At 37.5% G+C, this 14749-nt stretch overlaps 1 protein-coding gene across 1 annotated transcript in view; it reads right to left on the bottom strand.

The window, feature by feature from the left end:
* Positions 1 to 14749, bottom strand: part of CERS6 (ceramide synthase 6) — a 329510-nt gene that overhangs the window by 131525 nt on the left and 183236 nt on the right. Inside the window, exon 4 of the mRNA XM_023188162.3 lies at positions 12687 to 12744. Within this exon, the coding sequence (XP_023043930.1) occupies positions 12687 to 12744 (58 nt within the window). The remainder of the gene's footprint in view (positions 1 to 12686; positions 12745 to 14749) is intronic.

Below are 14749 nucleotides of genomic sequence, written 5' to 3'. Positions count from 1 at the left end.
AGAAAGATTTTTATGCTATACCAGTTCTTCACAAAATGGCACTTCCCTCTGGATATACTAGTGAATGCCTTCTCAGAGATCAGGAGACACCAGTAGGGAACCGGCATGGTATGATAGGCTGAATAATGGCACCCAAAGATATCCACATCTTAAATCCTGGAACTTGTGAATGTTACCTTATATGGCAAAAGAAACTGCAGATGTGATTATGGACCTCAAGATGAAGAAATTGTCCTGGTGTATAGAAAGGAGACAGAGGGAGGTTTGACCACAAAAGAGAAGGCGATCGGATGACAGAAGCAGAGATTAGAGTGATGGATTTTGAAGACAGAAGAAGCTGCCATGAGCCAAGGAATACAGGCAGCCACTGTGAGCCAAAAAAGGCAAGGCAAGGAATTCCCCCTCCTGAGGGAGATGACAATAATGATCAACTGGTATCAAGACCTAAACTCTATTTTTAGTTTCTACACTCCCATCTAAAGGGCTACAGTAGTTATAATAAATGATGCATAGAATGGTGCATTTTTGGTGGTAGCATTCAGTAATCAGAATCTTGCTAGTCTTTGACAAAACATCATGCTATCAATACTTCTTGTACTACATAGAAATCAACTAAAGGAGTCCATTCTCTAAAGTCAAACAACTGGCTAATAAGAAAAGGTAAGTGGGGAATCATTTCCTGCCTAGCCCCACCCAACAACAACAACAGAAAATATTATAAATTAGGTCTATAGGGCCTCACTCAAGTTGTATCCCACAGCATTTGGTAATTTTGTTTTTACAGTTTTTTTAATAATTCACATGAAATCAAACTAATTAGCAAAGTATCACTTTATCAATTTCTTTACAGCTTCAAGTACTAGCTTAAGTAAAAATTGAGGTGAGCATGGAAGGGGCTGTGATTAGGAACAAAGTAAACAGAGCTAGTTCTTGCTTCATGCTTCCAATAGCAGTGATGCATGCACATACACACATGTGTGCAGAACAATGCGGTATAATTATTACCTCTGCCCATTCGGATCAAATAGCTAGTGTCAAAATATAACTCTTCTGCCAATACTGAAAAACATGCATCCTATTAAGAAACTATGTTATGATACCACATCATTTACTCTTAACCCCCTAATCAAGGGTCTGCTATGGAGAAGAACATTCATCCACAAAGGAGATCCTGACAATTCACAACAAGGCTATTAGTTGTGGAAACAGAGTATGTTTACTTATGCTGTGGTTACTAAGTGTCCTCTAGTATGCAAGTCATTATAGGCCTAGAATATTATCAATTAGTGCTCCTAAGCAATATGGGCCTTTACTGTACTCTGGAAAGAGAGGGCAAGTGAAATGCTAAAATGGTTATATTCCATTCTGCAACTTTCATTATACTACCAGGAAACCTTGTACTGTGCCAGGGAGAGGCAAGAATACCTGATCTTCCATTTTGAGGACCCAAGAGTCAGTTTGATGCTCCCCGATTACTCTGTTAAAACTGTAGTAATGGAGACACCATGAAGCATCCTTCAGTCACTTCTTAGTGGTAGGACCCTGGATATCAGCCACCACAGTGTCACTAACCAGATCACACATGCATGTGTGTGTGTACACACACACTCTCCTTTAAACACAAGACAAAAATACTGGAAAATTGCCAGCCAACCAACTATTCAGAACTAAGATTCTAAGGGTAGATCTTTTTTGTGTTGTTGAGACAGGGTCTCATTCTGTCTCCCAGGCTGGAGTGTAGTGGCACGATTAGTGTTCACTGCTGCCTCAACCTCCTAGGCTCAACAGACCTGCTCGCCTCAGTCACAATGCCTGGCTAATTTTTATATTTTTTTGTAGAGACGGGGTTTTGTCACATTGCCCAGGTTGGTCTCGAACTCCTGGGCTCAAGTGATATGCCTGCCTTGGCCTCCCAAAGTCCTGGGATTATAGGTGTGTGCCACTGCCCTGGCTACGGTAAATCGTTTTTACTGCTAATTCCACATACATTACTAATGGGAAATAGAGTAACAAGAGTTAATGAGAATTCTCACCTAATTACTATAGCATACTTGATTTTAGTCATTAAAGTTCTTTTCCCCAAAAAACTTTTAACAAAACTATTACAAAATAGCAAAGTGGCATTTTTTAAAAATTTCCTTACTCAAGTTTCTATGAACCATCTACCTGTCTGGATATCAAGCGCTATAGGAGATTCATATGGGGTATGAGGCCCTGCTGCGAGCAGCTTACAAAACTGGATGGAAATAAATTTGAGACGAAAGCACTCAGACATGATACTTCGAACTTAAGTACTGAATGATATTGTATAATAATGATAATTCCTATTTACGAATTTATGAATGAACACCTCTTGTGGCTCAGGGATGAAACAAGGTGCTTTACATATATGCAAAACAACCTTCCAACCTATACACTAGAGCTTTAAAGGGCTTAACATTATAGGTGTTCAATGGTGAGGGGATCCACAAAGAACCTGGGCTGGCAGGTTTTAGGTAAAGGTGAGGATGGTCATTCTATGTACATAAGCAAACCCTGAGGAAGCCATGCATCCGTCTGCCTGGGACAGGAATGTGTGGGGCAGTGGAAAGTCTAAAGACTAGGTGACAGTTTTACGCTTCATTTGCCTTTGTCAAAGTTGCTAATGTCCAGAGGAAAAGCTGGGGACTTTGTTCAGTGCAGTTTCTATGGGAAGCCAGGGAAGAAGTCTCAAGAACAAATCGGTTAAACTGATTACAATGAAAGACGTGTCCAAAAGAAAACAACATTTCCAGCACAGTAATACTCATCTGGTATTTGGAAGCAAGGCAAATGGTGCAGAGAAGGGTGAAATGGGGCGGCTGGGGAAGGACAAGTGGTCTGAGCAAGCACGTCACCTGTGAAAGGGTTAAATGGTAATGAAGGAATAGTGACATCAACATCTGGTGGTTAAGCTCTTCCGGCCAGGATTAAGGATGTAATTTTAGAGCAATCTATGTGTGGATTGGGCCGAGGGATGGAAGAAAGATCTGAAATGACTCTCCACCATCATCTTTAGTTTCCAACTCCACTAAGTCACCACTCTGGGTATATGGAGGAAGATGGGAAGAGAATACAGAGAAGACATGGGTTAGTGGTAGAGAATGAGTTAGTAAGATGAAAGACCATAGATTAAGGTCAGGGAGAAGGAAAGTGAGGAAGCCCTTTCCACACAAACACCAGGCATCTTTTACAATGAGGACAAGCAGGAAAACTAAGCCTTCTTTGGCTAAAAAGTCCCATCTCCTTAATGCAAAATTCCACTTATCAAAAAGCCTCATATTATACAAGTATTTTTAGACAAAGCTTAACTTCTCTGCTAGATTACAAAATCCCTGAAGGCAGGAGCCATACCTTCCTGCATCTGACACCATGCCTTGTGCATAGATGCTTAATAAATGTCAGCTAAATTGAATTAGGCTCCCATGTTACTGACGATACCAGGGAAAAGAAGAGTAACAATAGCCTTGGCACCACAAGGTGAGTGTCTCAGACTGTTTCATCCATGGTGCCCACAATCACTGCTGTCATACGATGGGTGCTCAACAGATACTTAAAGAAAGAATGAACAAATGAACAGAGATCAGTATCTCCCACCAGTATGAACAGAAGCTCTTTGGAAGTAGCCATGAATGGAACACCCTTTAAATCCCAGCTTTTTCTACTTGAATGCTTTATGCCCACATTTCTACTCAGCAACATGCAGGTACTGCTTTGTACGGCAGCTGTAGGATTAACAGAAGCTATTAAGTTGTCAAGGTAAAGTACACGGTCCTAAGGGCACAGAAACTTGATGCATGTCTAGATATGTAAATACTGACATCACTATCCATATCAAGAACACTGCCAGCACTCACTCCAGCAGGGTCTCTTGTGCCCCCCTACCCCCACTCAGGTAAAACTACCTCTATCAATATAGATTAATTTCTATCAGGGAAAAAGTTATTTTATCCTTTTCACTCTTCACTTCCTTGTGGAAGCCTACATTTCTTGGGCACAAAATGGTCATCTTCTCTGTGCTTTGGAATAGTCATTCCAAGATGACTAGTATCACCAGATTTTTGATTAATAAATCCTAAGCAATGACAGCAATGGCCCCTGTCAGGCAGGCCTATTCTCATGTGCATTAATAAATGAGAAGAGAGGCAAACATAAACAAAAGAAAGCACAAACACTAAGCCATCTGTCCCACCTGACAGCAGACCCAGTACCAGATATTCCCTGAACTAGAGTTCCCCTGGAACCACACACAGAGCTATAATCAGAGCATGAGCTGGTCTGATCGGAATTCCTGCTGCTCTGCTCCACATCAAATACTTGTCCTAAGCAACTCACCCCCGTCCCAAACACACCCAGACAAGATGAGGCCCTTCCCTGCTGAGAAAGAACATCGGTTTCACAAGCAGAAGTAGAACATCTCATTACTTCTCCCAGAAAGCTGTTCTTAAGCAAAGAACATCTGGTTTGTTTCATTATTGTTGTTGATGAGGAAAATGTTCTATTATGGTGATCATTGTATGTGAACGCCATTAGCTCTCAGATATTATAAAAAACACACGAGTAATGCTTTCCTTGCTGAATTCAGTAAATGATTTTTCTTTCTGTGTCAGAGAGGTCCCTGATGATGATTTAGCTAATGCAGAGTGAATGTGCTGGTACAGATTTTGATACATGGATCGATACTTCATATCAAATTACCCAAATCTTCTGGGAGTTACTAGTTTTCTATTTCCCATGGTAGAAACAGGAGATGAATACTAATGCAATTCCCTTCTCAGGCACTGCCTCCGGCCAAAGGAAGCCTGAAAAGCTAGTTTTGTCATAGCATATAAATTAGATCAATGTTTTCCATAGTCAAGTTCAACTCTAAACTTTTGAGTAGAAGTCTATGCCTTTAGGGGACTGTCTAATAATGAAAATCATATTTAAGCGGGTGTTGGTAGACTTTGACATGTGCTCTTTTTTTTTTTTTTATTTCTAAAGTTTCTACAAAGTTGCTATGTTATCAAGTGAGCTGAAAAAATAAGACGTATGGTTTTATAAAACACCAAATCCAGAAACTCTTGTATAATTACAGAAGAGCAAGTATTCAGAAGGCAGCAGCCACCATTTGCTCTTAGAGTTCAAGGAATCCCCAAAATCTCCCCCAAAAATCTATATTTCAGCTGTATTAAGTTCTAAAGTCTGTATATCTCACGTCCTGAAGAAAGCTGCCAGTCTGAAACGCCATTATATCAAGATACAGCCTGAACGCAATGCAGAGACAACATGAGGAAAGGCTTCTCAACACTCTTTACAGAAAATTTTATAAAACCAAAATCAAAGTATTGCATACCATTAAACAAGGAGCTATAAGCTGTAATCTCAGTGCTGATGAAATACCTTTATCATCTGAAAAAGTTTTTACTTTATCCTAGGCAGTGGACAATTTCAAAGTATATTTCCCGAAACGTCAAAATATGAAGTTGGTCAAACTAGCTTTTAAAAAAATCCCTGAAGTGAATTTTTGTTTATATATTTTAATTGATATATTGTAGTCGTACTTATTTTGGGGGTAATGTGTGGTTTTTTTTTTTTGTTTTTTTTTTTTTGGATACCTGTATACAATGTGTCAAATCAGGGTACCTGGGATATTCATCACCTTAAACATTTTTCTTAGTCCAACCAGTTTCTTAATATGAATAGTATATAGATGGTCTGCTAGTTACACTGTAGAAAATAAATTCATAACATAGAAGGAGAGAAAAAATTGTTCTGTGGAATGATATCAACTTGTGTAAAAAGGAATTTCTATACCCAGTCTGAAAATTAGGAGATGATTTCTGATGAGATCCAAACTATCAAGAATGCAGCAACCGCAGATTCTCAGCTTTGCTAGTATGAATTCAGCTGAAAGTAGTAGATAAATAAAGCAAAACAGTGAGAACTAAGCAAACATAAACAGCTGAATTTTTTTGTTGTTGTTTTGGATCAAACATTTCTATTTCTTCGCCATTTAAATGGAATTCAACTTTTAATTTTTATTTCCTCCTCTTTAAAATTCACAACCTCATATTCTTTTATGATCCAGGTATACCTAATCCTACGCATAGTCTTTTCCATTCCAATTCCTACATTTCAGAGTTAATTTTATTTAATAGAAAATAAAGTATTAAAGATATATTGAAAAAAACCCTCCAAATTTCTACCTCTAAAAGGAGTCTTCATTTTTACCTACTGCTGTGATTTATCCACTACATGACTGCCACAGTAAAACATATACATGAGATTGTTACCTTCACGTAACATTCTACTAAACATTTTAAGAATAGTTTCTTTATAGTTTTTCTTAAAAAGACTGCATGCTATTTTGTCACTTTGATAATTTAATTAAAATATTCTTCTAATATGAGACATTAAGTCTGCTTTAGATTTGCTATTTTATATATGTGTATATATTCATATACATTTAGTGAATATCTATCACCTCCACATTATCCCAAGTTGTAATAAGCAACTTCCCACATTCACACATCCATATTTTGTGTTCCTGTGTAATTTTTTCTCTCTCTTTTTTTTTTCAGATGGAGTCTCACTCTGTTGCCCCAGGCTGGAGTGCAGTGGCACAATCTCAGCTCACTGCAACCTCCACCTACTGGGCTCAAGCAATTCTCCTGCCTCAGTCTCCTGAGTAGCTGGGACTACAGGCGTGTGCCACCACACCGAGCTATTTTTCTTTTTCTTTTTTTATTTTTAGTAGAGACAGGGTTTCACCATGTTGGCCAGGCTGGTCTTGAACTCCTGACCTCGTGAGCCGCCTGTCTTGGCCTCCCAAAGTGCTGGGATTACAGGCGTGAGTCACCGTGCCCGGCAATTTTTTCTTAAGGATAAGTTAATCGGAGTTGGATTGCCAGGTCAAAATATGGGAAGATATTTAAGATTATTATGCATCATCGTGCTGCCTTCAAGGAGGTGGAACCTGCTCACCATACTTATCAGCAATTTCAAATTCTTTATTCCATTATGGGATATAAGCTGAAAGCTGTTAGGATAGTCTACATTACTGATTTTAGAGATGAAGCAATAAAATCCAAGAGAGATTAAGAGGCTTGAGTAAAGGTCATAAAGCTGATTAATGGCAGAATTCAATAACAAACCCAGGCGTTCTGACTGTCTGCAGGGCCTCACAGTCACATTATCCTTGGTTTCTCACTGGCCTTGGAATGCCCTCCTCAGACAGAATGCCAGCCACAAGCCAATACAGAAGGAAAATGAGGTAGGGCAAATGAAAGGGATGAGGAGAATCAGAACATATGCAAGAGGGTAGATGTAGGTAGAAGAGGGAAAGGAAAATGCAACAAGCAGCAAGCAGCACTGAAGAATTTCCTTTGGTTATTCAAGATCGTTTTTGTTGCAGATGTTTACCTATTTGCAAGTATCAAAACATAGCCAGGACAACGGGTCTTACCAAGTAGGAGGCAGCAACAGTACAGTATTTTTCATGTGAAGGGATGACAATGGACTTACACAAATAATTCCCAGCAGAGACCACCTCTCTTTTCCCATCTTACAGATGAGGTTTCAGAGAGCAAAGGTTCCATTAAGTATAATGAGCAGGGTCAAGACTGAAATCTCAATCTTGACTTCCAATTTATCATTCTATACTGATGTGACTTTTAGTTTTCATTAGTAAGGTAAATTTACTAAAAAAAGTTAAACTGCTAGCTTTTTAAAACTTATCTAAGTTGTTGTTGTTGTTATTGTTCTTAACCTAGACAGTCTAAAGACAGCAAAACAGGCTTCCAGTTTTGCTTCGGGCAAGTCAATTCATCTTTCTGAAATTGGTTTTTGTTTTCTGAAATGGGAAATTTGGGAGAGGTGATCTTTAGGGTCCCTTCCCAATATTAGTATTATAAATCATGTGCACTTCTTATAGAAGTATTTTATGGGGGTCATTTTCATTAAAACCAAATCTAAAGCCTCCTTAAACAGCAACATAGTCCAAGCAATTTTAAGATTTTTTAAATGACACAAAGAACAAAATCTTAAATGGACTCATATTCTAATGGTTAGACAAATTCTATTTTCAGTCTCAAAATAGGCAAAACAATTACAATCTTGTTTCCATGTCAGAAAGATTCCAAACTAAGCAATAAGCAAAAGAGAACGTCTCAAAATATGAAACCAGGGGAACACTTCGTGGCTTTGCGTGTTGAATTTGAGAACACCTCATGAACAATGAAAGGCTGCACCTTAGTTCAGGTTGGATTCAGAAAGTCTAAGGGAATGGGCAAAGGACTCAGTCTGACGGGGCACTCTCAACCGCAAGTTTTCACCCAGTAGTTAGTCGTGAAGTCAATGTAATGGGGGCAACCTTCATGTTTTAAAAATGTAATAAAGTCAGTTATAATAAGATTTATCAGAGTACATTTCAGAATGCAGCAATATGAGACAATTGGGCTAGTTATTGAGATACTGCTGCCGGTCTCAGAGCTCTGCAAGCCACACTTCTATTGGCTTTAAGGAGCTGGTGCCTCGCCAAGTTTAGCTTCTTAGAAGCACTTGAGGAAGGCGGAAGGCTGGAAGGCTGCAAGAGGAAGATGGGACTTGCTCCTTTCTGTTTTGCTTCTAGTTTTTGTCATCACATTCATCCCCGGCCTCCATACCCACTCAGCAGTGCGTCTTCACTCCAGCAGTGGCAGTTCATTCCAGTGGCAGCAGCTGGTTCCAGTTTGTAGTTTTTCCATATTCCCAGAGTCAAGCCCATCATGTTCCCTCAGGGACACCAGCTGGTCAGTGTACCTTTGTCAGAAGTCTTCTCTGGCTCCATGGCTCTTCCTTTGAGCCTCTATGTTCTGTAATCTCCTTGTCCTCACAGTGGCAGTGCCTTCCTGCTATTACTACCTTCACTATATCTCAATGCGGCGCTAATGGGTGAGGGCCAGTCCTTGAAATGTCTGTTACAGGTCCACAACAACATAAGGATCTTACACCAGAAGTAAATTAACTAGATCACTAAACACACTGTTTTCAGCTAACTTTTCTTCATAGAGAGACTTTTTCAAAAATCAGGAGGAGCTGCTTTACATTCAGGTGCAAGCTTCTTATCTCACTGCAGACTGGCAGTAAACAGCAGACCAATTTACTTTGAGCAACACAGTCTTGATGGTTCCCTCTGGTTAACGATTCTTTATGTTAATGATTCTTTATATTATAGTCACTCCTAAAATCAACTTCTGTGGTTTCTATCTCCAACGGACCCCTGACTGATATTGAAATTAGACTTAGGTATATCTTGAGTAACTTTTCTTTTACATACATGCATGCGTGCAAAATGAATTGTGTACAAAATGTACCACATGGGTTGGGTGCAGTGGCTCACACCTATAATCTCAGCACTTTGGGAGGCTGAGGCAGGCGGATCACCTGAGGTCAGGAGTTCGAGACCAGCCTGGCTAATATGGTGAAACCCCATCTCTACTAAAAATACAAAAATTAGCCTGTCATGGTGGCACACACATGTAATCCCAGCTACTTGGGAGGTTGAGGCACAAGAATCGCTTGAACCTAGGAGGGGGAGGTTGCAGTGGGCCAAGATCGCACCACTGCACTCCAGCCTGGGCTGCAGAGTGAGACTCCATCTCAAACAAACAATAAAAAACTCCACATGGTCAGACATGTAGTTTATAAGAAAAAATAGAACCTAGGAAAATGTGTTAATTTGTATGCGTACATTGTCTGCTAGGACTTCAGAACACTTTAAGTATTTCTAGGTCTTCTTTAACAAAAGTATTTGACTCTGCCAGTTATAATTATGAGTAGACTCTCTTATATACAGCAATTATAGAAGCAGACTATATTAAGTCAGGCTTACTTTCAACTGCTTAAATATTTCCTACCAACACAGCAGTAACCTTACTGAATAGTTCACTAACATGTCTGTAAGGTTGTTCTGTAGTGTCTACTTTCCTACTTTTTAGGGTAGAATGGGTGCTTACTAAACCACCGTGGAAAATGAGACACAACAGGCTCATCTGACCTAAAGACAGAAGAAAATCGATCAGTGCAAGCTGTCAGGGATTTTTCTAACAGCACATGTAATAATTCACATTTTTGATTCTAGAAGTAAGTAGCCTCCCACCTCTTAAAATGGATCCACTATGCTGGTATTATGAGAATTTTCCTACTGTACTTTTTGGAAGAATCTGAACACAAAGACAAATTTATGCTGTATGGATAGAACTATGTGCTTATTTTCTAAAATTTAAGACATTATACAAATTTGAATTACCGTGTTTTGATTATTTCTGATGCTGCATCCCTAATTTTTTTCTCTCAGTTTAGATGGGCAAATATATTGTCCATTCCAAGAAAGTTAATACAAATATTTTTAAAACATGTATTAAAAGAAGTATTTAAAGTTCTATAAATAAGCAAAAATGATTCGGCTAGGTCAAGTCTGCTACCCAAAGAAGGAAGTCACTTGGAAATCAAGCTGAGGTCAGGGCGGTTAGGGCGGGCTCACCAACCGGAGAGAGCTCTGAATAAGAAAGAGGAGCATGTGTTTCTTGTCAGGTTCAGCCTTTAATAAACTGTGTGACCTTCCGAATGCCACCTACCCTCTTCTGGATTTCTGCTTCCTCAGCTGTGAAATGAGAGGGTTGGACAAGATGGCTTATGAAGTCCTCCAAAGCTATTTCAGTCAGATGAATTCTATGTATGCATTTCTACTTCACATTATGATTAAGACGAAACCACATAGCTCATCGAAAATTGAGTGCTGCTTGGATGGAATTAAAGAAAGAAATTCCCACACAAATTAATTCAACAAGAAGAACAATGTCTAGTTCTTCTTTCCTTTCCTTTTTACTTAAAAAAAAAAAAAGAAAAAAAAAAGCATTTGTTATAACCAGAGGCAGTTGAAAGGAAATTGGCATAAAACTGATCTAGTTTAAGAAAAAATAATTTCCAAGGTAACAATCTACTGACAGTCCTCTTACTGCCTTGTGCAGACTCACTGAGGACTGGTGGATAAAAATTATTCTCATTCCATTCTGTTTGTTTAGGGACAGAGTGAACCAGAGCGAAGTGTCAAAGTGTTTCCTGTTCTGATGACAGATAACCACATTGCTGTATGAGAGCTAAAGGGGCTATATCCAGCAGGCCTAAAAGAAAAGGGCAAAAACGTGCTCATACTCTCTTTCGTTTCTCACCAACAAAGCCCCTCACCAACAGAACCAGGCGTGAATTCCAAACCTTGACCTTAGTTAACAACTTGACCTTCCCATAAAGCACACCTCCTCCACATCAGCTGAAATTCCATCCAAAGCTACTTCCTCTTCCAAGGTAGTAAAGTTATAAGCACAAAAGCTCTACAGCCATTCTATTTTTTCTAGATAAGTAAATCTGAAAACTAGAACAGAATTCCAAAATAAGCCATTTAAACCATGTTAATTTACTCCAGTTGAGAATTTCTTCATACACAGAAAGCCCACAGAGTAAAACTCATCCTTTTAAATCGATTCAAATGGCCTCTGGGCCATATGGTCTTATTAAGTGAAAATAAGTGCAGTTACCAAAGGAGAGGACTACAAGTAAAAAACAATCCTCTAAAAAAATATGATAATGGGAAACAACCACTATTTATAATAGAATTCACCGTAGGCAGACAATATTTGATAACCCAGATTTTAAAATCTTAAATGTATTTAAAATTTCCATGTCAATATTTACAAGATTAATAAGGCATGACATTTGGTGCATTCCCAGTTTTAAAAAAAATTCTGTAATAAATAAAGATAACACTGATATCACTTTGGAGGCTAATACTATAGAGAACTTTTAAAACTAATTCCCCATGTTATGCCAAATCACTATTGTTAACATGTGTACGACTATGAGAAGACAGGTCTTCACAGGGTTTTATTTAATGAGTCTAACCCGATAGTAGTTCCAGTAAGAACTGAAATAACCTGGAAAAAGATTATAGCAGCCGCAAGGCATTACTTTCATAGATTTCGGTCCCTCAGTTCATGTAGGATTATAGTAAAATCAATAGCAGGGGAAACAATCTATGAAAGAAATGAAATTTTTCACCAGCAGTTAGTGCTGCCCTGTTAGTAACTATGCAAGACAGAGAGAGAGAGAGAGATTATATATTATAATATATAATATAATTATCATTATATTTTATAACATTTATACTATGTCATATAATTATATAATATATATTATATAGTATATATTACAATATATACTATATGATAATTATATATTATGTACAATTATATATATTATAATATATACTATATAATAATTATAGAGTATATATAATGTACATACTATATAATATATATAGTTATTTCTACCGGTGAAGAGTACAGTGGTAATACATGCTGCAACAATTCATGTTTTCAAATTGTGTGATGTAGAAACTCTAACTTCTTTCAAAACATCAGATGGATTTTATAAGCTTCCTAATGCCTGAAAAGTAATGAATAACCCACTGGAGTGAATATGGGACGTAGCAACATCCAAAATATTTTTGTAAGTCAAATGAAAATGCACAAATAATTCTTAGGAAGCCTGTTATGATTATCTAAAATATTATTACAGTCATACATTAAAAAAACTGGGATATAGACGTACACTTACATAAGAATTATGTAAAATATTTTGAGAGATCCTACCTTTTTCAGGAATCTCACTCCGTAGGTAAATACATAAAGGTAAAATGAAAATCTCCACCTGTAGAAGGTTAAAAAAAATTCTGTGACATTCAGTTTATACATTCGCAGCATATACTGAAACATGTAAAGGAGGGAAAAGAGTTCATTAAATTACATTTGTCCCCCTCCCTCAACTAGGGATTAAACTTAACGAGCAATTTCAGTGCTAGCTGAAGCCGTACACTGGTATACATGGCTCATAGAAAATATTTTGAGTATTATATTGATAACTTAATTTTTTCATTGTTAACTGCAATATTTGCCCAATTGCTCATCTTCTCATTCTCCAACACGTGAACTTCTTGTTCATCACTCATGAAGGGATATGGTTCAATAACATGAAGGTATAATATCTGAATCAGACAAATAATTCAAAACTAACAACTTGAGTTAAATGAAGTTCATATTTGTTTTAAAAGACTGAATATTTTTAAATTAGGTAAGAATTTCACTTTGTCTTTTAACAACCATATCAACATCTTTGTGGATGTTGCTAAAGGAAGGCATATAGAATCTAAAAAAATCAAATTACAACTATAAATGACAATGTTATACCATGCCAAACTTACGGTCTAGTTATGACTTTCACTTTTAATGAAGAAAAATTTTTAAGTTTTCTTTTGATTTTAAATGATGGAAATGTTTTAAGTCTTTTAAAATATAAGATATATACATACATGTGTGTGTATATGTATATATACACACACACTTATTACAAAAAACTCTTACTCTAGTACTAAATTCCCAATTTTATTTCTTGTACTTCTGAGTATGAATAGCTATGCCTTTAAAAGCTGGCTGGATGTCACTAAATGGCATTCCTGATGTCATTTAAAAAAGTTATCTTGTAAGTGAAGACAATTAACTGATTGTAGTATAAAAGTCAAGAACTTAATTTTAACTCCATCTCCACTACCAATCTCTCAGTGGTTGTGGGTGAGAGTGATAACAAGATTCTGTTGGTTGTACAAATTCTAGATCAAAAATTAAAACCAGCGATGTCTTCACAGGTGTGTGACTTAGGCAGTCACATAAGACTTCATGCTTGATTTAATGCTTTGAAGTGTTACCATCTTGAAATTCTTAATAGTTGTTGAACAAGGGACCCAGCATCTTATTTCGCATTGGATTCTGCAAATTATGTACCCAGTTCTGGTCAAGACAGACTCAACTAATTTTGGGCAAATCTGTTAATATCCTTTGATCTCAGTTCCATCTCTATAATGGGAGAGTGGGTTTGTGCTATAAGGATGCCTCAAGGATTTGGTAGCACAAGTATTATCTCTACTTCTCTCTAGTCCCTCCCAATCCTTCTTATATGGAACTAGCCTACTTCATGCATTTGCCTCGTTTGGCCCCTGGAGGCAAATTAATTTGCAACTCCGAGATTAAATTATTTATAACAGCTGTTTCAAGTCTAAGACCCTTGTTAGTAGGTAGTGATCAGGCAGTTTTTATGTATAAAAAAGTTTTACAGAAGTCATTGGAATTTCTACCATCACTTATGTATCTACATTTTATTTCATCACTAAAATGACCCAGTTTTCATAACACATAGATTCTATTATAGGAGCACTGATGCCTCCATCATTTGAATAGCAACTTGTGATGAATATTTACAAGGCAGAGTTTATTTCCACAAAATATCTGCAGAAAGCAAAATTTCCAAGCATCTTGCAACTTGAAAAAGTACTTCTTTAAGTTGTAGTTTCATAGTTTTAAATGTTAGCTACCAGTCCCCTGATATAGTCCCTCCCAATCTTCTACTAAGATACCGGTAAAAGAGATAAATAACAAACTTCATGCAATCATGAAAAGGAAGATATGACCTTCAACCTACTGCTAGAAGCAGGGAAGAATTCTTGTAACGGAAAAAGAATGAAATTAGATGTAAAAAATGTGATTAGCAGTGAAAAGTCACAAGCCTTGAAGGAAGCAGGGAAATCTTCATCTGCATATCACCCTGTCTCCACTTTTTGCCATCTTGTATAGAAATGCAAAGATCTGTATCAGTCGGAAACGTT

This window comes from Piliocolobus tephrosceles, chromosome 11, assembly GCF_002776525.5.
Source record: "Piliocolobus tephrosceles isolate RC106 chromosome 11, ASM277652v3, whole genome shotgun sequence".
NCBI classification, from domain to species: Eukaryota; Metazoa; Chordata; class Mammalia; order Primates; family Cercopithecidae; genus Piliocolobus; species Piliocolobus tephrosceles.
The sequence above is the reverse complement of the archived record's forward strand: the minus strand, read 5'-3'. Positions and strand labels throughout refer to the sequence as shown.